Here is a 25258-nt window from a genome sequence, read left to right on the forward strand (position 1 = left end):
ATATAAATACTTATTTTTATTGAACTATTTTTCTAGTTCAAAAATAAGTATAGACACACTTAAGTTTAAAATAAAGGTGTACTACCGATACATAGTTCATTCCTTTTTATTTCTAAGTAGTATTCCATTGTGTGTTTAAATATTCTCCTGTTGATAGACATGTTGTTTCTAGTTTTTGGTTTCACAAGTAAAGCTGCTATGAACATGCATATACAAGTCTTTATGTGGACATGTGCTTTCATTTCTCACAGATGTAGCTTTAAAGCTGATATGTTTTTCAAAGTCAAATTAACGATTCTAAATAATTAACCAGTTTCTAAACGTGGATGCAAATATTAAAGGAAAATGATGTTTCAGCACTCAGTTCAGTTATTAGAAAGTTTCTATATATGTATGGAACAACTTGAGTATATGAATCTATTTTCTCAACTGGAAATTTTATGAAATCTAAACACAGATGAAGTATTTCCAATGAAAATTTAGCATCCAAATTGATATATAATATAAAATACACACCAAATTTCAGACTTAGTGCAGAAAAAAGATTATAAATTTACACAAAAATAATTTTATATTAATGTTAAAAGTATATTTTTAATAAATTGAACTAAATGAAATATATTGTTAAAATTAAGTTTACCTGTTTCTTCTTTACCTTTTGTAATGTAGCTGCTAAAAAATTTAAAATTATACACATGACCCATATTATATTACTACTGAGCCAATTTGGTATAGAACAGAGTGAAGGGCAGGAAGAAGAAAGCCAGGAAATCTCAGAAATCCACCTGCCTTATCTTTGAACACAACACAAAAACAACAAAAGAAAAAAGTCTGTTAAATAAAAAAAGTTTTCCTGAATCAAGCCTCCTTCTAAAAGTTTAGGAAAATTAATTTCACACAAAAATAAGAAACATAAAATGATCAAGGTCAAATCCCATCCAAAGTTATTATTAAAAAAAAGAAAACTAAGGAGCAGGTGAGAAAAGCATACGATAGGTATGCTCAAAAAACAAATCGAGTATGGATACCAAAGGGGGAAGTGGGGATGGGATGGATTGTGAGATTGGGATTGACATATATACACTACTATGTATAAAATAGCTAACTAATGAGAACCGACTGTATAGCGTAGGGAACTCTACTCAGTGCTCTGTGGTGACCTAAATGGGAAGGAAATCCAAAAAAGAGGGGATATAAGTATACATATAGCTTATTCACTTTGCTGTAGAAACTAACACTACATTGTAAAGCAACTATACTCCAATAAAAGTAATTAATTTTTAAAAAATCAAAATTGCAATTTATTTCAACAGGTGTTAAAAAAATTAAGAAAATTATATAAGACATGAAAGAATAAAATTAAAAAATGAGAATCAGAAAAACTCAGAAATGAGGTGACAGAATTCAGGAAAACTTTGATTCTTCTGAATCAAAAGGAATTCTGAAAATTCATTTCAGAAAAGAACACAAAACAAGAAGGAACACAAAAGTAAATAAACATAGAATGCCTTAAATAAGAAAAAAAAAGAAGAAACTTTTGAAAATGAAGAGGTAAAAAGGAACCAAAAGTGACAAAATGGAAGATAATCAAAGATAGAACATATGGATAACAGAAGTCCCCAAAGAAGAAAACAGACTACATACTACAGCTATATAATTCAAGAAAACGCTTGTGAAATAAAAATGTGCAAAACCAAATATTGAAAAAGCATACTGGGTATCTACAAATACCAACCATGGATGACAAACACCAATGCACGGTCTAGTAAAATTACTAGACTTAGTGGGGAAGGAAGGAAGGGAGGGAAGAGAAGGAAAAGGAAGAAGGAAGGAAGGAAATTGATAGATTCATAGACAAATATTATAGAACTAATGTTATTAGTCATATAACAATCCATTGGGCTTTAGTGATTTGTTAACTTAATGATTATGAGGTGACTTATACCCCTACCTGTGTAGCTTGCTCTGCCTGTGCCTGGCTAAGCTGGGCTTGCAAACTGCTAATTAGTTCCTCCTTCTCCTGGAGTTCTTGTTTTATCTTTTCTACTTCCATCTCTTCTTCTGTAGAACTCTTGTCATGCTGAAAACACAGGAGATAAAGTCATTTAAATAAAAGAATCTAATTTGCCCTATACAGCCATTTGATTATAGTGTTATCCAACTGATGGGAGCAAAAAATAACACCTGACCTAACAACAAGGAAGGAATCTTAGAGTTTTCCAGTTTTAGTATGGCCAAGTAGTTCCTATTAAAACCATCCTCCCTCAGATAACCACTATAAACTGGACAATATAGAAAAACAGCTATCTGAAAATGCTGGAGAGCAACCAAAAGCAGGAAGATACCAGAGGGGAGTCAATACTTGGAAGAAATGGCACCATGTTTCCCATTTTTATAGTTTTTAGTCTGAGGACAAAACCAGTCAGTGACATACAGGACTAAAACATAACAGAAAACTCAGTCTCACTGCCTTGAAGAACAAGAGGACAGAATTCAGGAAAACACAGCTGCTAAGTGAGGGCCAAAGCATGATAAAAGAGACAGTGGCAGGAAGGGGGGAGGAATTCAAATATTTCAATAATCTATTTTTTCCCAAAATCTCTTCCTTCGACTGAACCAGATTCTACCTCCCATCTGAAGTCACCACCAGCCCCTAGCCCCCAAAATGAACCTAGCCTGCTTATTGGAACCACACAGAATAATTTTATACTTTCTTCCACATAATAGTCAAGTATCTGAGGATTGCCATCATTTCTTCAACTACGCTTTCCAGAGACTATCAAGCTCTGTCATGGGTATACAATAGTTAAAGAGCTGCTGTGACTGATTGCTGGAACTTAGAAATCATTTAATCCAACCCTTTTATTTAAAACAGAGGAAGGAAATGAAGCTACAAGATGATAATTTGTTTAAGGTCTCAGAGCTTTAAAAAAAAAAAGAAGGCAGAGTATAAAATGGATGATTTAAAAATCTAACAACATAGCAGAGGGAAAAGTTAAAAGAAACAAAGCCACATGGGGAGAGACAGGTTGGTGCTACCACAGCCAGGGGGAAGAAAGAATAATGAGAGGAAAAAAACAAAAAGTAAGAAAAGAAGAATCAACATGAATACATTAGTTGAGAAGAGTAAGAGAAGCTTCTAAAATAAGCTTTGAGAAGTTAAATAAGGCTATCAATTAAGGAAAAGTAATATCTTCTGAGCATTACACCCAGGAAGGAAAGACGAACCACAGTACTAGTGAGCTAACTAGTGACCCCAAAGGTTGTGCCTAGAGAATTGATTAAAATCTCATTTCCCAAGAACTAAAATCATTGTGAATAAGAATACTAGTGGGTCAAAAACTAAAACAGGACGAAATCTAAGAAAAAATTAAAAGGTTTCTTATGTAGAGTTACATCTAAGCCAACTGGTAATGTGTACTGTGATGTGCTGGCCTCTCTGTATTCTATACCAAACTCTCCAAACAACTGAAGTTTCTTGTTCTCTAACTAGCTGGCTGAATGTGAATATTTGGGGTTTAACCATACAGGAAAGGTAATAATAACAAGTATTAGGACAATGCTCTATTCCTCAAAAGGCATAGGCACTTTCCTCACTCCTCTCTCCATCCCCAATCTTGAACGTTTTTGTTGGTGGCAGGCATAAACCTACAAAGCATCACTTAGAGGAGCCCAAAGTAATCTAGCTGATTAAGCCCACAATGCATGAAACTTTAATATACTATTATGTGGCCATAAAGACAAAGAATATTCTGTATCAAGTCACTGAACTAAAGAATTTCAGAGGTGGGAGAAACCTTAGAGTTCACCTAGTTTAATCTTCTAACTAAAGATAAAACTCCTCCAAAAGCTATGTGCCTCTCCTACTTAAATGCCTCAATTTAATTTTTTTTTCTTCCTGTTAGCCTTTTTAACTCCCTGAAAGTCTAGGTCACAACTAATATTTAATTTCCATATGTTCTGTTGGCCTTTTATTCTGTGTTTGGCCCACAGCCCAGCTAGACTGCAAGCTCAAAAAGAAAGGACAGTATTGGGGACTTCCCTGGTGGTCCAGTGGCTAAGACACTGAGCTCACAATGGAGGGGGCCTGGGTTCGATCCCTGGTCAGGGAACTAGATCCCACATGTCACAACTAAGAGTTTGCATGCCACAACTAAAGATCCTGCATGCCGCAAATAAAAGATCCCACATGCCACAACGAAGATCCCATGTGCTGCAACTAAGACCCAGCACAGCCAAATAAATAAATAAAAAATTTTTTTTTAAAAAAGGACTGCACTGGGCTTCCCTGGTGGCGCAGTGGTTGAGAGTCCGCCTGCCGATCCAGGGGACACGGGTTCGTGCCCTGGTCTGGGAAGATCCCACATGCCGTGGAGAGGCTAGGCCCGTGAGCCATGGCCGCTGAGCCTGCGCATCTGGAGCCTGTGCTCTGCAATGGGAGAGGCCACAACAGTGAGAGGTCCGCGTACCACAAGAAAAAAAAAAAAAAGGACTGCATTTAGTGCTGTATTACTTTAGCTTCATAAATTTTTGTGATTACTGAAGATCTGCTACAATGAGAGCCTTTTTCTACTCAGAAAATGTGTATTATACCCAGTCACCATACCTTGGAGAGTTGCTCCTCTGACTGAGGTTCTGTGGACAGAACAGTCCCTCCTTGTGCCTTCATCTCTTCTATGTGTTTATTCAAAGAAGTTAATTTGGCCTTAGCATGAAGTTTTAGTTTTTTAATTTTGTTATCAGCAGCTTTTCTTTCTTCCTGTCAGAGAACAATGATGATAAATACACAAATGCTTATTCATCACTTATCCAGTATATAACAAGTTATTCTCAGTAGGCATCATCTTGGACTAGTAGGGAAATCAGATTCTCTAATAATCTAAGTGAAGAAAAAAATCAAAGTGACTGTTATGTCTTTTATCAAGTGCTTGGCAAGAAAGGACAATGGTACCTGTAGAATTTCATCCTTCTGCTGTAGTTGAGCATCCTTCTGTCCAATGATTTCTTTTAGCTCCTGCACCAACTGCTCTGCATAAGCCAGGCGCTCCAGAACATCCTCTTGTGTTCTATCATTAAATTCCATGTCAGATTCTTGGGGTAATTCCTGGTATTTAGACAAAAAGTTGCCAATTTACAAGGGAAAAGGTATCAGCTTCCAAACAGGAGGTCCTTCATTCTAACTTTATCTTATGTCTTGTCCAACTCATATCCTTACTTAAGAAATCTTTCCGAGGAGATGAGAACCCAGGGGCAGGGTATGGGTTGGAGGAAAGGAGGAGCCTTAGTTGTCAAGAATGGGGCTTGGCTTATGTAAATCTTGTAGTCTAGTGGTAAAATTCCCGGGGACTGAATGCCCTGGGCTGTGGAAGTCCTCCAGAGATGTTGGTTGGATATTATTATAAGAGTTGTTTGGAGGGGCTGAGAGTTGTGGAAAAGGAGGGCGTGTGGAGGATGGTGGAGGGTGGAGGAGGGGGAATGGGTAGGGAGGGGGAGCAAAGTGAGCATGTGTGTACACTGTAAGGCGTCTAAGGCTGTGCAGGGATGGACAGGGACACACTCATACTTACCTGGCAGAGGAAATTAAAATTTAAAAAATTTTAAATTTTAAAAAGAAATCTTTCCAATAATAACTACCCAATATTAGTTATTACCCAATATTATTATTAACCAATAATTATTATCATAGCCATTGCAATATATATTAAGTATTTTGTAAATGTTAACTATTTTACAAACATTATCTCATTTACAGTCTTATCATACTAATTTTACCAAAGAGAAAAATAAAGGGAAGCAAAGATCACAAAACATTTAGTGGAAGAGCTCAAAATTTAAAATTAAGAGAGTAGTTGAATAAAATTCTCTTAATCACCAGGGAATACTGCTTGTCTTTCAAGAAAGTGAAAGGACTTTTTTTGAGTCCTATGTGACCTTCAAAAAATACAATACAGACTATAAGAGAAGTGATAGATGAATTTACAATAGCAAACAGATGGTCTGAAACCCAAAAGGTGCTCCAGTTCCACCATTTGTTGTTTCAAACCTTTCCTATGAAACAGGAATACATAACCGAGGAGTTAAAATAATCTAGCACTAAGTAAGCCCCAGGGGGACAAATGAGGACAATCTTTCTAATCTCATCCAGGACTTGATTCCCATTACTGTGTCTCACAGGCTACAAACCTACAGGAAAAGGATAATTTACAAAGTCTCAATATTTTTCTTAATCTTCTCTTCCACCTAGCACAAGGAAGGCTGCTCACACCCTTCTACCTTAAATTCTTGTCCTCAGAAGAACACGGAACATATTTCTCATTAGTTTAATTCAGAACAGAGCTACTCACAGGTTCTAAGGAAGCCCTCATATTCTCATCAGTTTCATCTCCTGATAATTCATGCAAAACAACATTTGCTAATCCTGACAATCGGCTCAGCATTTCTGTAAGAAAAGAAAACATAAGAATCAGTCAGATACATGCTTCTCCTATGATGGTAACTATCATTTATAAGTTAAATAAGAAAACTGTTCATGTGATATATATTAGACACAGACTACATCAGGATGATGTCTTTAAAAAGGCATTTCAGTATGTACACTGTAGTCAAACACTGTTCTTTTCAGTGACAACTACACAGAGATTTTAATCACCATCACTAATGTTTTAAAAATGAAATACAAATACGTAATTGTTTAGTGGAAAATAATACACCTTACAAGTTATCTTTAATGCCTTTTCTTTCATCATAATTTCATTGGCAAACATGGAGTTCTAACTATTCCTTCCCCTGCCAGACTATTATTCACTTCTAATCTGTCATATACACCCCATAGTTCAGCAAAATTTTTCTTTTTTTTTTTTTTTTGCGGTACGCGGGCCTCTCACTGTTGTGGCCTCTCCCGTTGCGGAGCATAGGCTCCGGACGCGCAGCCTCAGCGGCCATGGCTCACGGGCCCAGCCGCGGGGCATGTGGGATCTTCCCAGACCGGGGCACGAACCCATGTCCCCTGCATCGGCAGGCGGACTCTCAACCACTTAGCCACCAGGGAAGCCCAAAATTTTTCTTTTTTATGTGCCTCATGAACCTGTTCTTTCAGGAAGCTTTCTCAGTAAACCATGTGGTTTCACTAAAATTTAAATGTAATCCTTGTTCAAAACATATAGCATTAAATGCATACATTAGAAAAAAAGGAAGAATGACTAAAATCAGTAACCTATGCTTCTTCTGTAGGAAATTTGAAAAAGAAGAGCAAATTAAAACAAATTTAAGCAGAAAAAAGAAAATTAATATTAGGGCAGAAATTAATAAAATTGAAAATAGAAAAATAAAGAAAATCAGCAAAACTAAAAGTTGATTCTTTGAAAACATGAATAAAATACATAAAGCTCGGTCAGACTGACAAACAAAAAGAGAGAAGACACAAATTGTCAATATCAGATATGAAACAGGAGAGAGACATCACTACTGACCTACCACACATTAAAAAGTAATAAAGTAACACTATAAATAACTCTATACCCATAAATTCATCAACATAGATGAAAGAGGCCAATTCCTTGAAAGATAACAAGCCACCAAAACTCACTCAACTCACCTGAACACACACACACACACACACTCACACACATGCAAGCACACATACCATTTCTCTCTCTCTTCCTTTTTCCTTCATTATTTATTTAATCATTCATTCAGATCAGTGTCACTTGCTAGTCCATAAACTCCTTAAAAGTGAGAATATTAATGTTTTGATAGGAAAAATCAAAATAAACTGGACTATCATAGCATTATTATAAGCAATTATGCTGAGTGACAAAATATTATTTGGCTTTTAAAATCCTCAGCAGGAAGAAATGTAAAAGCTATTGCACAAAATAAGCACTTGAATAAAACTAGTCTCTGTTATAGTTTTCTTCCACTCAGTAACAGTGTTTAGGGCAGCCATGGTCATTAATTAAGAAATGGCAAGACCTTTGTTTCTATAACAGGTTACTTAGATAAGCAGCATATAGCATTTGGAAAAGACGTGTGAAACAGGAAAGGAAGAGAAAACCACTAGGAGGGCAACATAGGACCATATATAATTACATATATAATTACTGAAAGGGAAACACAAAGTCATATATAAGTGCACAGAGACATAATAATCAGTCACTCATCAGGTTATGAGACTCACAACTACAGTCAGCTAAAAAACAAACAAAACTCACCAGGACACAGACTCTAAACTTTCTTTTTAGCTCTAGACATTCAATTTTCTATAGTAATCATTAAAGAAGGAAATGAACACTATAACTAAAGAGTCTTTTTTAGGCACAGAAATGTGTACTAATCAAATAGTCATAATAGAACCTAACATATCAAGCAGAAGCACTTTATCTTCAAATTTTCAGACCCTGTTGGGAATAAGCAAAAGGAAAGAAAAAAAAAAACAACCGATAGGACTCTGAGAAGATGGTAATAGCAGATAGCATAGCTTTTGGATCTTCCTAAATTCCTACATAAAAACAGACAAAGCAATTAGATAACAAAATTAAAAACCCATGGACAGCCTTTACCAAAACGAACAAGCAAACAAATAAAATGAGGCAAAGTTTCCCACAAACTCCAAAATAAACATGGATATAGAAAAAACACCAAAAGCCACAAGATCTGTGTATCACTGTTGTCCATGCAGGAGGAATAAAGGGAAGCAAAGGGTAGCAGAATGTGCCACTCACTCCAAAATATGTCACTTGGCAGAAGGATTATTTTGGGCTAAAGCACTTGAAAAACAGCAGGTACAAGTAGGGTGTGCTGATCTCCCATTTTTCTCCCTGAAAGGAAGAGATAAAACCCCCATATGGAAGATGTTCTCTCTCTACCAGGAAGAAAAGTAATATTGTTGTCTCCAGGGATGGGAGCTGAAGCCAAAAGAAATCTGTAAAAACAAACCTTGTAAACTAACACTTATCTCCCAAGTCACTGCTCTATGATTAATGACCTCCTTCTGTTGTCTCATTTTCACAATTTACTACTGTTTGACCAACTCATTGTACAGATGTTAGATTCTAACTGCTTCTTTGGGTCTTCATTTCCTTATAAGGGCTCCCATGCCACATAAAGCTGATATTAAATAAATTTGTATGCTTTTCTCCTGTTAATCTTTCCTGTATCAATTTAATTCTCAGACCTAGCCAAAAACCCTTAGAGGACAGAGGCAAAATTTTATCTCCCCTATAGAAACTGTAAGAGCACAACAGACCTAATACCAAGAGAACCACAAAAAATCCAGTGGGTATTCACTGGAAAATGTGTCCAGCCAATTCAAGAACAGTAGCTGGAAAAGGGAAATGCATCCCCACTCCAACAACAGGTAAGTACAAGAAACCTGCAAGGTCTGAAGTGGCTAAGGCAGCGCAGGCCACATTAATTCTCCAACCGATGAGCCAGGGATCTTTTTCAGAATAGGGCCTCCACTGAGGAGAATTTTCTGAGAAAAATTTGAAAATTAAGTCCTTACCTTTCAATAATTACTTTAAAAGTAAATGGATTAAATTTTCCAATCAAAAGACATCGTGGCTGAATGGATTAAAAAAACAAGATCCAACTATATGCTGTCCACAAGAGACTCACTTGATCTCTAATGATAACACAGAGGCTGAAAGTGAAGGGATAGAAAAAGATATGCCATGAAAATAGTAACCAAAAGAAAGCAGGGGTAGCTGTACTTATAACAGACAAAAAAGACCTCAAGTAAAAAACTGACCAAGAGACGGAGAAGGTGTTTATATAATGACAGGGGAGATCAATTATTACATAACAGGATATGAACTTGTAAGTCTATAACAGGATATAACACTTGTGAATATATATGCACCCAAAATTAAAGCACCTAATTATATTTAGCAAATTTTAACAGAATTGAAGGGAGAAACAGGTAGCAATACAATAACAGTAGGAGACTTCAATGTCCCACTTTCAACAATGGATAGATCATCCAGACACAAAAGCAATAAGGAAACACTGGACTTGAACAACACGTTATACAGAAAAAACCTAACAAACATATATAGAGCATTCCATCCAACAGCAGTAGAACATGCTCTTTTTTTGAGTGCATATGTAACATTCTTTAGGATAGATCATATGTTGGACCACAAAACAAGTCTTAACAATCTTAAGAAGACTGAAATCACATTGAGTATCATTTCTTAACACAATGGCATGAAACTAGAAATCAATAACAAGAGGAAAAATGGAAAATTCACAAACGTGAAAATTAACACACTCTGAAAAAACAACAGGTCAAAGAAGAAATCAAAAGGGAAATCAAAAACTATCTTGAGACAGATGAAAATGAAAACATGACATATCAAAACTTATGGGATGTAGGTCTAAGAGGGAAGTTTTTTTGTTTGTTTTTTTATTATTATTATTTTAACATCTTTACTGGAGTATAATTGCTTTACAATGGTGTGATATTTTCTGCTTTAAAACAAAGTGAATCAGCTATACATATACATATAACACCATATCTCTTCCCTCTTGCGTCTCCCTCCCATCCTCCCCATCCCACCGCTCTAGGTGGTCACAAAGCCCCAAGCTGATCTCTCTGTGCTATGTGGCTGCTTTCCACTAGCTATCTATTTTACGTTTGGTAGTGTATGTATGTCCATGCCACTCTCTCACTTCATCCCAGCTTACCCTACCCCCTCCCCGTGTCCTCAAGTCCATTTTCTATGTCTGCGTCTTTATTCCTGTCCTGCCCCTAGGTTCTTCAGAAACTTTTTTTTTTTTTTTTAGATTCCATATATATGTGTTAGCATACAGAATTTGTTTTTCTCTTTCTGACTTACTTCATTCTGTATGACAGACTCTAGGTCCATCCATCTCACTACAAATAACTCAATTTCATTTCTTTTTATGGCTGAGTATTATCCCATTGTATATATGTGCCACATCTTCTTTATCCATTCATCTGTCAATGGACACTTAGGTTGCTTCCATGTCCTGGCTCTTGTAAACAGACCTGCGATGAACATTGTGGTACATGACTCTTCTTGAATTATGGTTTTCTCAGGGTATATGCCCAGTAGTGGGATTGCTGGGTTGTATGGTAGTTCTACTTTTAGTTTTTTAAGGAACCTCTATACTGTTCTCCATAGTGGCTGTATCAATTTACATTCCTACCAGCAGTGCAAGAAGGTTCCCTTTGCTCCACACCCTCTCCAGCATTTATTGTTTGTAGATTTTTAAATGATGGTCATTCTGACTGGTGTGAGGTGACACCTCATGTAGTTTTGATTTGCATTTCTCTAATGATCAGTGATGTTGAGCATCCTTTCATGTGTTTGTTGGCAACCTGTATACCTTCTTTGGAGAAATGTCTATTTAGGTCTTCTGCCCAGTTTTGGATTGGGTTGTTTGTTTTTTGATATTGAGTTGCATGAGCTGCTTGTAAATTTTGGAGATTAATCCTTTGTCAGTTTCTTCATTTGCAAATATTTTCTCCCATTCTGAGGGTTGTCTTTTGGTCTTGTTTATGGTTTCCTTTGCTGTGCAAAAGCTTTGAAGTTTCATTAGGTCCCATTTGTTTATTTTTGTTTTTATTTCCATTTCTCTAGGAGGTGGGTCAAAAAGGATCTTGCTGGGATTTATGTCATAGAGTGTTCTGCCTATGTTTTCCTCTAAGAGTTTGATAGTTTCTGGCCTTACATTTAGGTCTTTAATCCATTTTGAGCCTATTTTTGTGTATGGTGTTAGGGAGTGATCTAATCTCATATTTTTACATGTACCTGTCCAGTTTTCCCAGCACCACTTATTGAAGAGGCTGTCCTTTGTCCACTGGACATTCCTGCCACCTTTATCAAAGATAAGGTATCCATATGTGCGTGAGTTTATCTCTGGGCTTTCTATCCTGTTCCATTGATCTATATTTCTGTTTTTGTGCCACTACCATACTGTCTTGATTACTGTAGCTTTGTAGTATAGTCTGAAGTCAGGGAGCCTGATTCCTCCAGCTCCGTTTTTCATTCTCAAGATTGCTTTGGCTATTCAGGGTCTTTTGCATTTCCATACAAATTGTGAAATTTTTTGTTCTAGGTCTGTGAAAAATGCCACTGGTAGTTTGATAGGGATTGCATTGAATCTATAGATTGCTTTGGGTAGTAGAGTCATTTTCACAATGTTGATTCTTCCAATCCAAGAACATGGTATATCTCTCCATCTATTTGTATCATCTTTAATTTCTTTCATCAGTGTCTTATAATTTTCTGCATACAGGTCTTTTGTCTCCTTAGGTAGGTTTATTCCTAGATATTTTATTCTTTTCATTGCAATGGTAAATGGGAATGTTTTCTTGATTTCACTTTCAGATTTTTCACCATTAGTATATAGGAATGCCAGAGATTTCTGTGCATTAATTTTGTATCCTGCTACTTTACCAAATTCATTGATTAGCTCTAGTAGTTTTCTGGTAGCATCTTTAGGATTCTCTATGTATAGTATCATGTCATCTGCAAACAGTGACAGCTTTACTTCTTCTTTTCCAATTTGGATTCCTTTTATTTCTTTTTCTTCTCTGATTGCTGTGGCTAAAACTTCCAAAATTATGTTGAATAATAGTCGTGAGAGTGGACAACCTTGTCTTGTTCCTGATCTTAGAGGAAATGGTTTCAGTTTTTCACCACTGAGAATGATGTTGGCTGTGGGTTTGTCATATATGGCATTTATTATGTTTAGGTAAGTTCCCTAAGAGGGAATTTTATAGCAACAAATGCCAACCTTTAAAAAAAGAAATATCTCGAATAAACAACGTAACTTTACACCTTAAGGAACTAGAAAAAGAAGAACAAACTAAGCTGAAAGTTAGCAGAAGGAAAGAAATAACCAAGATCAGAGCAGAAATAAATGAACAGAAGAGTATAAAAATAATAGAAAAGATTGATGAAACTAAGTGATTTTCTATAAAGATAAAATTGACAAACTGTTAGGTATATCAACTAAGAAAGAAAGGAGAAAATTCAAATAAAAGTATATGTGAAAGAAAAGACAGGGGCTCTCCTGGTGGCACAGTGGTTAAGAATCCACCTGCCAATGCAGGAAGAACCCACATGCAGTGAAGCAACTAAGCCCATGTGCGACAACTACTGAAGCCTGAGCACCTAGAGCCCATGCTCCACAACAAGAGAAACCACCACAATGAGAAGCCCATGCACCACAATGAAGAGTAGCCCCCACTTGCCGCAACTAGAGAAAGCCCGCACACAGCAACAAAGACCCAACACAGCCAAAAATAAATACATAAATAAATAAAAGAAAAGACAGTAAGATGGATATCACAGAAATACAAAGGATCATAAGAGACTACAATATACAATTATATGCCAAAAAATTGGATAACCTTGAAGAAATGGATAAATTTCTAGAAACACACAACCTACCAAGACTCATTCATGAAGAAATAGAAAATCTGAAGAGACAAATAACAGTAAGAAACAGTAATCAAAAACCTCTTAACAAAGAAAGGTCCAGGACCTGGTGGCTTCACTGGTGAATTCTACCAAATGTTTAAAGAAGAATTAATGCCAATCCTTTTCAAACTCTTCCCAAAAATCAAAGAGGAGGGAACACTTTCAAATTCATCTTACAAGACTAGCGTTACCTGATAATGAATCCATACAAGGACACTACAGGAAGAGAAAATTACAGCCCTATGTCCCTGATGAACATAGATGCAAAAATTCTCAACAAAATACTAAAAGATCAAATTCAGCTTCACACTAGCAGGACCATACACCATGATCAGGTAGAATTTATTCCTTGGATACACGAATGGTTCAACATCCACGAATCAATTAATGTGATACACCACATCAACAAAATGATGGATAAATATCATAAAATCATCTGAATAGGTGCAGGAAAAGCATTTGACAAAATCCAACACTCTTTCATGATAAAAACTGAACAAATTAGATACAGATGGGATGTACCTCAACATAGTAAGTTTATATACGACAAGACCACAGCTAACATCATACTCAATGGTGAAAAGCTGAAAGCTTTTCCTCTAAGATCAGAAACAAGACAAGGATGCCTATTCTCACCACTTCTACTCAGTATAGTACTGGAATTCCTAGGGAGAGTAATTAGGCAAGAAAAATAAATAAAAGCCATCCAAATCAGAAAGAAAGAAGTAAAATTGTCTCTGCAGAAGACATGATCTTACATAGAGAAAACTCTAAAGAATCCACGAAAAGGCTGTTAAAACTAATAAATGAACTCAGTAAAGTCAAAGGATACAAGATCAGTATACAAAAGTTATTGTTTTTATACACTAACAATGAGCTAGCCAAAAAAATAATAAATTAAGAAAACAACCCCATGTTTAATAGCACCAAAAATAATAATAAAGTACTTAGGAATAAATTTAACGAAGGAGGTGAAAGATCTGTGCACTGAAAACTATAAAACATTGGTGAAAGAGATTAAAGAAGACACAAATAAATGCAAAGATATCCTGTGTTCATGGATTAGAAGAGTTAATATTGTTAAAATGTACCTACCACTCAAAGCAATGTACAGAGTCAGCACAATCCTTATCAAAACTCCACTGGCTTTTTTCACAGAAATAGAAAAAAAAAAATCCTAAAATCATATAGAACCACAAAAGACCCTGAAAGGCCAAAGCAAGGAAGATCAATTCAGCATCAAAGAAGGTGCCAAGTATAGACAACGAGTAAAGGACAGTCTATTCAATAAATGGTATTGGGAAAACTGGATATCCACATGCAGAAGAATAAAATTGGACCCTTATCTGACACCACATACAAAAATTAACTCCAACTTGGTTAAAAACTTGAACATAAGACCTGAACTGTAAAACTAGTAGAAGAAACACAGAAAAAAGGTTTCTCGACATTCGTGTGGGCAATTATTTCTTGGCTATGATCCCAAAAGTGCAGACAACAAAAGCAAAAATAGAAAAATGAGATCCCATCAAACTAAAAAGCTTCTGCATAGCAAAGGAAACAATGAAGAGAATGAAGAGACAAACTACGGAATGGAAGAAAATATTTGGAAACCACACACCTGATAAAGGATTAATATCCAAAATATATAAGTAACTCTAACAACTTAATAGCAAGAAAACAAATAACCCAATTTTTTAAATGGGCAAAGGATTTAGATAGACACTTCTCAAAAGAAGACATACAAATGGTCAACAGGTATATGATAAATGCTCAACATCACTAATCATCAAGAGAATACAAATCAAAATCACAACATCACCTCACACCTGTTAGAAAGGCTATTATCAAAAAGACGAAAGGTAACAAGTGTTGGCCAGGATGTGGAGAAAAAGGCATGCTTGAACACTGTTGGTGGGAATGTAAATTGGCATGGCCATTATGAAAAACATATGGAGATTCTACAAAAAACTAAAAATAGAACTACCATCTGATCCAGCAATTCCACTTCTGGGTATATACCTAAAGGAAATGAAATTAGTATCTTGAGGAGATATCTGCACTCCCATGTTCACTGTAGCATTATTCACAACAGCTAAATTACAGAATCAACCTAAGTGTCCACTGACAGATGAATGGATAAAGAAAATGTATACAGTATATACACACAATGGAATATTATTCAGTCCTAAAAAAATAAGGAAATCCTGCCATTTGTGAAAACATAGATGAACCTAGAGGACATTATGCGGAGTGAAATAAGCCAGGTACAGAAAGACAAGTACTGCATGATCTCATCTATATATGGAATCTAAAAAAGTCAAACTCAAGGAAGCAGAGAGTACAATAGTGATTGCCAGGTAGTAGAGGATAGGGGAAATGGGGAGATATTTGTTAAAGGGTACAAAATTTCAATTATGCCAGATGAATAATGTCTGGGAATCTAATGTACAGCATGGTGACTACAGGCAGTTTGCTAAGAGAGTAGATTTTAAATATTCTCACCTCCAAAAATAAAAAAAGTTAACTACATAAGATGATAAATATATTAATTAGCTTGACTGTGGTAATCATTTAACAATGTATACATATATCAATACATCACTAACACCTTAAATATATACATTTTTGTCAATTACACCTGAAAGAAGCTTAGAAAAATGATTAATATCTACTTCCAATATTGACACCTACTTAACAAAAATTAACGGGTAAGTATTAATTGCTAAATGAATGTAGAGCACCTAACAGTACAGCAGAGCACAAACAGTAGGTATATGACAGAAATGTGTATCATATTTACTTTTACAAAAGAAAAATTAAACTTTGATATTCTTACCATTTTCTATGATGCAAACTTTGGTGAACACACACACACAGGTATATATGTGATTTCTTCATATGAATTAAAACAAATAAATTTATCAATTATCCCCCAACAAAAATAGAAAAACCCAGAAATGAAGCAGAAACACAAGAAATAATTTAAAATTAAAAAAATATTTTGGAAATAAAGATGAAACTAAAGGGAATAAGTATATGAATAATCACAACAAAGATTGCCTTAAAAAAAAAGAAAGTTGAAATGAAGGATAATTTTAAAAATCAAAAAGAAATTCGCCATAAATTAAACATGTAACTACTTTGTGACCCAGTAATTTTACTCCTAGGCATTTATCTCAGAGCAATGAAAACTTAAATTCACCCATAAACCTATACATGAATGTTCTTAGCAGCTTTAGTTTTAAGCACCCCAAACTGGAATCAGCAAGGATGTCCTTCAACAAGTAAATGGTTAAATAAACTATGGTACAGGCATAGCTCGTTTTATTGAGCTTTGCTTTATTGTACTTTGCAGATAAAAGTAGAGGCTGAAGATGTGACTGAATTGCTGCAATCTAAGGATAAATCTTTAAAGGATGAGGAGTTACTCCTTCTAGATGAACAAAGAAAGTGGTTTCTTGAGATGGAATCTACTCCTGGTGAAGATGCTACAAAGACTATTGAAATGACAGCAAAGCATTTAGAATATTACATAAACTTAGTTAACAGAGTAGCGGCAGGTTTGAGAGGATCAACCCCAATTTTCAAAGAAATTCTACTGTGGGTAAAATGCTATCAAACAGCACTGCATGTTACAGAGAATTTGTTCATGAAAGGAAGAGTTAATCGATGCAGCAAACTTCAATGTTGTCTTATTTTTAAAAACTGCCACAACCATTCCAACTTTCAGCAACTACCACCCTGATCAGTCAGCAGCCATGAACATCAAGGCAAGATCCTGTATCTACCAGCAAAAAGATTACAACTTGCTGAAGGCTCAGATGGTAGCATTTTTCATGATAAAGCACTTTTTAATTAAGGTATGTATATTTTTTAGACATAATGCTATTTCACACTTAAAAGACTACAATATAGTGTAAATGTAATTTTTATATGCACTGGGAAACCAAAAAATTTGTGTGACTCACTTTATTGTGATATTAGCTTTATTGCAGTGGTCTGGAACCGAACCCACAATATCTCCAAGGTATGCCTGTACATACATACCATGGCATACTACATAGCAATAAACAGGAACAAGTTACTGATACACCTAACAATTTAGATGAATGAATCTCCAGGAAATTATGCTGAATGAAAAAGAAAAAGCCAGTTCCAAAAGGTTACATGCTATATAATTCCACATTTACAGAATATTTTGAAATGACAAAATTTTAGAAATGGAGGACAGATGAATGGTTACCAGTGCTTAGGGAGAAGCTGAAGGTGAGAGGGTAGGAGGTGGTTATAATTATAAAACGGCAACACAAGGTATCCTTGTGGTGTTAGAACTGTTCAATATCTTAATTACGGTGGTGGATACAGGAAACTACACATAGGTGATAAAATTTTATAGAACTTAACATACATGTATACAAATAAAATTGGGGAATGTATTATCAGCATCCTGGTTGTGATATTATACAATAGTTTTCTAAAATGTTACCACTGAAGGAAACTGAACAACGCATACAAGGTTTCTCTCTGTATTATTTATTAGAATTGCATGTGAATCCACAATTACCTCAATTTAAAAAATAAAAAGATTAAACTAAATGTGATATCTTACGATAATACCGTGGAACAGAAAAAGGACATCAATGGAGAAATGAGTAAAATCCAAAGTATGGAGTTTAGTTAATAGTAACGCATCAGTGTTGATTTCTTAGTTTTGACAAATGCACTTTTCCACTGTAACATGCTAACATTAGAGAATACTGGGTGAGAGAGATACTGAATTCTGAACTATCTTTGCATATTTTCTATAGTAAATTTAATATTGTTCCTAATGCTTTGTTTCTCTTAAAAAATTCAAAGAAATAAATAGTAAAGAAGGAATCAAGAGAAAGTGATAAGTATTGCAGATAAGCAATGAGGATAATAGGATCCCCGAAAAAGAAAACCAAAGCAAAGGTACAGAACAAACGCAAAAAACAAAAGCCAAGAGCACTTATCTGAAATTTTAAAAGATCTGAAGTTACATATTGAAAGAGGCCACCAGATACCTGAGAATATCAACCCAGAATGACCAACAAGACATTCTAGTAAAATTCATGGACTTAAAAGAATTCTTTGAGGTTTAGGCTGAAATGTGACTTACAAGCAAAAAAAAAAAAAAAACGACTATGGTCAGACTTTTCAACAGCAATGTTTTTGCCAGAAAAAAAAATGGAGTTACAGACTTGAGATATTTAAGGAAAGAAAATGTGAGCTAAGGATTTTATTTTCAGAAAAAATGACCTTCAGATATAAAGAGCACAGACAGAATGTTACAAACTTGCAAGAAAATTAATGAAAAATTTTCCCAGGAGCCCTTCCTAAGGCATCTATTAGAGAAAAAGCTTGAGATAACCAAAATGACTAAAGAAACATCATCATAAGGACTGGTGTGAGCACTAAATATGTTACTCATAGAACTAAGACTGGGATGGAGACAGCATAGTATTTAATGTTTATATGCTCTGACAACATATAGGGCTCCAATTTTTAAAAAATGGGGAAAATGTAAATAGCACATACAAAAAAAAAACTTATAAAAATTTTAACAACCAAAATTGGCGGTGTTCATTATCAGTATTATTATTCCTTGACTATTATATGTGCCCTGTGGAATTAAATGAGTAATTATGGGCATAGTAATTCTATCATACAGTCATTATGAAAAAAGGAGATAGACATATAACACAAAAGAAATTAAGAACCCCAAAATAAAAACTAATCTTGAATTTGAATCAAAAGTACCAGTATGAACCTATAAGGTATTTTACCTTAGTACATATATTTTCCTAGCTCTGTGCATTGAAAAAAACTATGACAAACTGAGAAGCAATAAGTATTTCTAGTCTTGAAATACTATTCCCCGTTAAAAAAAAGTTTTTAATAGGAGGGCTTCTTAGAGAAATGGCTGATTTCAATTCTGAAGCAGGAAATGGTACAAAATGAGCCTGAAATATTTTTTCATACAAAATAGCAAGGAAGCTAACAAAGACTAACATAGAGTCATGTCAAAAGGATCCAGGAGACAAACTGAAGAAGTTCCCACAGGCCAAAGGAACAACTGAGTTTCTAATAAGATTATGAATTAAATTGCAACAGATATTTAAATCCACCAAAAATGTTTAAATTCACAAGTTCATAATAATAATAAACTGGTCATCATCTGAACTAAGTATCATGAAAACTAGGTAAGTACAAGGATTTATCTTGTCTTTTCTATTTGGACTTTGCCTTATGACTCCATGATGCAAGAGTGATTTCTATAGCTGTTGACATTAAAGGAATAACATGGAAGTGTAAAAGGATGGGCACCTCAGGCACAGTTAGGGTCTTTAGGTAGCTCAGAGGTTGGGAACCTGAGGGCAAGAGAGCCACTAAGTAGCCATGCTTAAGCTAAACGAAGAAAGATGGATCTCTGCCTCTGAAAGGCTCACTGTAGGATAGAAATGGGCAAATGCACATATAAAAATTAGTAAAGGGGAAAACATATAGTAATAAATTAATGTAAGGAATATCTGTGACTACTGGACAAGTAATGCTCTTGCTGTTGTTTTATAAAGCACCAGAATCATGAATAGCAATTTGGGAAAAGAATAAAATAAAGAGCTTCATGCCAAGGTCAGGGTTCAATAAAACATTCAGGCAAATAAAACAATCCCTCAGAGTCAATGCTGGCCACACCTTCTATAAATTCTGCCACAGGATCTCAACACTTCTGTGTTGTGGTGGCATTTAGAATTCCATGAGTCTTATTTTCTCAGTATTCACTGCTAATTATTTTCAAAATATCTACTTGGTGTGGAGCATTATGCTAAGAACCACAAAAATATAAAAAGAAATATAAGGCATGCCCCAACCACAGAGAACCTAGTACAAAATGCATGGGAAAATAAAGTAACTGAAGACAGTGAGCACATGCCTATGACTACATGCATACGCACCACTTGCTTTGGAATTTAAATCACATTTTCCCACAGAAACAACAACACAGAAAATGGTTGTATTTCCATATCAGTCCTCAAACTCACTCAATGCATGTTTAGCTGAGCCTCAGTAGTTTTCCTTAATTCTAAGTGATCCTCAACCAGTTTGAGAAGCTGATAGGAAATGGTGCTATATAGCTGGGAAAAGCATATGCAATACTATGATATAATTTTACAATTAGAAAATGGAAAACCAGTTTTTATAACACAAAAAAACTTGTTTTTATTAAACAAATTTAGCAGTAAATGGTATCTATAACTTATATACACAGTACTATGTACTAAATACTACTCCAATTGCTTTACATATAATAACTTATTTATCCTCATCATTTTACTCATTTTATTTTTAAAACAACTCCAAGGAGGAGTTCTATCAATATCCCTAGTATTAAAGTGTGTAAGGCATAGGGAAGATAAGTAATCTTCCCAGTCACAGAGCTCGACAAAGCTTCTTTACTGGTAGAGATTCAGAAGATAACCTATTTTCTGAGCAACCTCATCACCCAACATTCTTCACTGGGGCTGAAAATAGTGCTGGAGGCATGAGGGCACTCGTATACTTGTATATACTTACAGTTATATAACCACTAGACTAAAATGAAATGCCTCACAGTAGTAGGGCTCTAAAGAATTCCGTATTGTTTATACCATAGATAGGCTCATTCAAGGGAACAAAGGATATTTGCACATGGATATTTACTACAGCACTGGTTTTTGTTTGTTTGTTTTTAAGAGAGTTTATTTTTACTTTTTAAAATTTTTGGCCTCACAGCATGCAGGATCTTAGTTCCTGGACCAGGGATCAAACCCGTGCCCCCTGCAGTCGAAGCACAGAGTCTTAACCACTGGACTGCCGGGGAAGTCCCTACAGCAGTGTTTGTGATGACTAATGACTGAAAACAATATCAATGTCCATCAGTAGGGGACAGGCTAAATACATTTTGATATTTCTACAGGGGAATGCTGTACAGCCTTTTAAAAGAATGGGATAGTTTATACTTATGGATATGAAAAAAATACCTTACAGTATAAAGTGGAAAAAAAAGGTGTAGAATAGCAGGTATATTATGATTCAACTTGTGTGAGAGAGAAAAGGAGAGGGATATATATTATACATGTGCTTGAATATGATCAGAAATTTTCTTAAGAATAAACAAATTATTTACAGTGCTTACTTCTGGGAAATAGGGAATGGGGAAAAGGATCAGTACATAGAGGAGAAAGATTTTTGTTTTTATATTATATCCTTTTGTATTGAATTTACTTTTACCAAAAGCACATACTGTTGATTTTAAATTAGCTTAATTAAAAATGGAGTATTGTAGAGCTTAACATCCTTTCATATAGTGGTTCCTAACAATATACCAGTAGGTAATGATCAGTGATGAGATGTGTCCCAAATAATTTATTTCTAATAGTAGTTAAGCTAGAGAAGTTTATGAATGATTTTTTATAAACAAGAATAAAATCAACATCCTTTTAATTAATCCACTAATGTAATGGGGAAAAAAAGAGAGACTTTAATATTCAAGCAGAGGGAAAAGAGAGTTATATCCTAAAGATGATTATTTTTAGAAGAGGCTGCATCTCAGAGGAATGGAGGTCCTCAATAATAATAATAATAATAAATTAAAATAAAAAGGATTCCCCCAATCTGGAAGTCCTCAGAGATGCAAACACCTTTCTCAAAAAATAAGGAAACATCTTTATGTGATCTCCAGATTGGAGTGGGAGTGTCCCAGAAAATGGGCAAGAATTTGTTTTCATCCTTTTAAATATGTATGTTTTTGTATATTTTATAAGTAATATATTTACAGTGTTATTCATACATTATTTATAATTAAATATACAGTATTTAGAGGATGGTTGCTCAAAAAAAAGTTTTATTGATAGGGCAAGCAATTAAAAATGTTTGGAAACTACTGATGTAGTCCAACAAATTTAATGCAGTGAAGAGGAAAGCATTAAATGGCCATTCCATGGTCAAAGGATGAAAAGTAAAAGCTGTGAAACAGTCAGTGTACAACGTCTGCAATTTTTTGACCATTCACAATTATTCTGACCATCCAAATTTAATTACTTCATTCTTCTGAAAAGGCCTCCAGCCTTTCTGCGGGGAGTTCTCCACTGCCACCTTGCACAGAACTGTGAGAGCCTTTAAAAGCTCAGAAAGCTTCCAACTACTTCCAAAAGTGAAAGTACTTATCCAGTGATTTTTAAACATCTCTGCCCCACTCTTAAACTGTCCTCTCCGCACAGACCAACTGGAACTCTTTGAGTAAGTCAGACAAATATATTCCTCATTTGTCGAGGGGCTCATCCTCTGCTTCACACTCCTACGCACCACTCCTGTTACGCAGAATAAACATCCTCCACACCACCAAATCAAGTTCTTTTTCCTCCAGAACTCTATTAAGGGTTCCCTTTCCTCTAACTGCCTGACCACCTCTGATTCCTGGGACTTTAGTGCTGATGGGATCGCAAGGATCTTCCCTCTCTCCGAATCTTTCCAGCAACTCATTAGCAGGATCATTCGTCAGGCCCTCGTTTGAGTTACTGTCGCCAATGTTTCTGCGATCTCTGCCCTCAAGACTTTTGGTTTGTCTGGGTCCCGCCTCCCCTTCCCGACACTAAGTTTGTTTAGGGCCTGAGCGCAGGGGCCTGGCAGGTTCTCTCCGACGTCAGCTGTTGCGTACACAGGTCAGCCTGAGCAGGCCGCTCAGGGAACAAGGCCGTCCTGACAGGACCGACCGGAGCGCTTTTCTCCGTCGCTCCCGGAGGAGAAACGTCCTGGGGATGGGGTAAAGAGTGCATATGTGCCTAGAGGCCGCACAGGGCGACCCCGAAGCCATCCGGCGGGGCCAGCTGGCGGGTGGCCTGGTAGATGAAGGGAGGCGGACTGAACGGCCGGATCCGGGACTGAATCAGGACGGGGAGGGAATCCGAGTGTGGCTGCTTTGGCAGCCCCGCGGGTCCTGTGGCGGGGGTGACCGTTACAAGGCTCAAGGAGGCGAAGAGTTGGGGAGCGTCCCCCACTCACCTGGAAGAGGCTGTCGCCGGAGGCTCCAGCTGCCCCCCTCCCAAATTTAAGCCACGTCAGCTCGGGAATCCCGTACGCGACACCTACCGCTGCAGCGCCCCGCCAAGGGACTCAACCACTGGCAGTTGGGACGGAAAAGGGGATTAGGCTATGGACCAATCAGGACTTAGCAGCCGGGCGTTACCAGGGAGACCAGGCACGCCTTGTTTGTAACTAACCCATCAACAATGACAGAGACCAATCAACGTCGGGATGTGCTCCGCTTCCTCAAAGGAACAGCCAATGGACTCTGAAGAGTGGAGGAGGGGCGGAGTCAGACGGGAGCAAGGGTTCCGGAAGAAAATCTAGGGAAGAGCCGGAAATGCCGGGAGGGCGGGCGTTCTGGTAAGGTCAGGTGTTGATGGGACGGACGATTTCTTCTAATTCTTCCGCGGGATTGGCGGTGCCTGACCCACCTTAGGGCTTGGGCTTTTGCTGAAACACTGCACCCCGGGAAACCAGCTGCCGTTAGGATTGTTGAATGAGCTGTGAAGGGAGTGGGGATGTAGGTTTTGCTCTTAGAGTCATAAAATATTAGAGCCAGAAGGTAGGTGGTCTAATATGACTTTTTCATTTTACTGATGAAAAATGAGAACCAGTTTAAAGTGACTTGCCCAAAGACAAACAGCTACTTACTGATGGAACTCGGGCAAGAACCTGGCGTTTGTATGAAGGGATCAGAGATGTTTCTAAGGACATGAATGAGAGAGAGAATAGTGAACACTAGGAAATGCGTTTTAGGAAGTGGGGCTTGAACTGGACCTTAAACAGAGGTTGAGGGTTGAGGGCTTGGGTCCTGGAATGGGAGTCAGTGACTAAGGAAAGGGGGGAAAGTAGCTTACTGTGTACCAGGCACTCAGCCCACTATATGCATCCTCACCCTAGTGCTTACATAACCCTTTGAGGTTCGAACATCAGTAAGGCCTTTGCTGGCTACCCATCTAAAATTGTAGTCCCCTGTAATCACCGTGTACTGTTCTTAGACCTGGAGATATTGCTGAGACCAAGAAACAAAAGTTCCTGCCCTTTTGAAAATAATAATTTAGTGAGGAGAGAGAAAATAAACAGTTGGCCCTTGGACCACACAAGTGTGAACTGCACGGGTCCACTTATACACTGATTTTTTTTTCAGTAATAAATACTACACTATCTGGCCTGGTTGAACCCGTGAACAGAACCACCTGTAAGGAAGAAACATGTATAGGGAGAACCAACTCCCTAATTTATTCTGGGGTTTACGACTACAGAGGGTCAGTGCTCCTAATTCCCATGTTGTTCAAGGGTCAACTGTAATATGGTAGATGGCAAAATGCTTAGGAAAGATGCAAGCAGAGATGGAGTATAGTGGGTGCGGGGGACTGCAATTTTAGAAAAACAGACCAGGCATGCTGGCTTTTGCTTCATTCTCTTGTACTTCTTAAAACTTGGAATGTAAAGGGCAGCCCTTCCAGGGCCCAACATGAGCCAGGGCTTGCAGGGCTTATTCTGCAGGCTCTCCAAGAGATTTTATTTGCGGTCAGTGAGCAAGGGAATGTTGCTGTATATCAACTGCAGCTGTTTAGGGTTGAGGCACCCAGCTGACTGCATCAACAGCTGAAATTGCTCCCTGATGATGTGCAGACCTTTCATGTAGCTGGTCTCTGTGAGTTATATTTAAATACAGTCATTAAATAAAATCCTCACTATTCAGGATTCCCTAG

At 36.6% G+C, this 25258-nt stretch overlaps 1 protein-coding gene across 12 annotated transcripts in view; it reads right to left on the minus strand.

The window, feature by feature from the left end:
• Positions 1-23598, minus strand: part of GOLGB1 (golgin B1) — an 84018-nt gene extending 60420 nt beyond the window's left edge. For all 12 annotated transcript variants that reach the window (XM_082839698.1, XM_082839707.1, XM_082839705.1 and 9 more), the window contains exons 1-5: positions 23520-23598; positions 6345-6439; positions 4952-5104; positions 4607-4759; positions 1952-2080 (exon numbers count right to left, since the gene is read on the minus strand). In XM_082839698.1, the coding sequence (XP_082695824.1) occupies positions 1952-2080; positions 4607-4759; positions 4952-5104; positions 6345-6437 (528 nt within the window). In that variant the 5' untranslated portion in view covers positions 6438-6439; positions 23520-23598. The remainder of the gene's footprint in view (positions 1-1951; positions 2081-4606; positions 4760-4951; positions 5105-6344; positions 6440-23519) is intronic.
• Positions 23599-25258: the final 1660 nt, after the last annotated feature.

This window comes from Leucopleurus acutus (assembly GCF_964270905.1).
Source record: "Leucopleurus acutus genome assembly, chromosome: 5".
Classification (NCBI taxonomy): domain Eukaryota; kingdom Metazoa; phylum Chordata; class Mammalia; order Artiodactyla; family Delphinidae; genus Leucopleurus; species Leucopleurus acutus.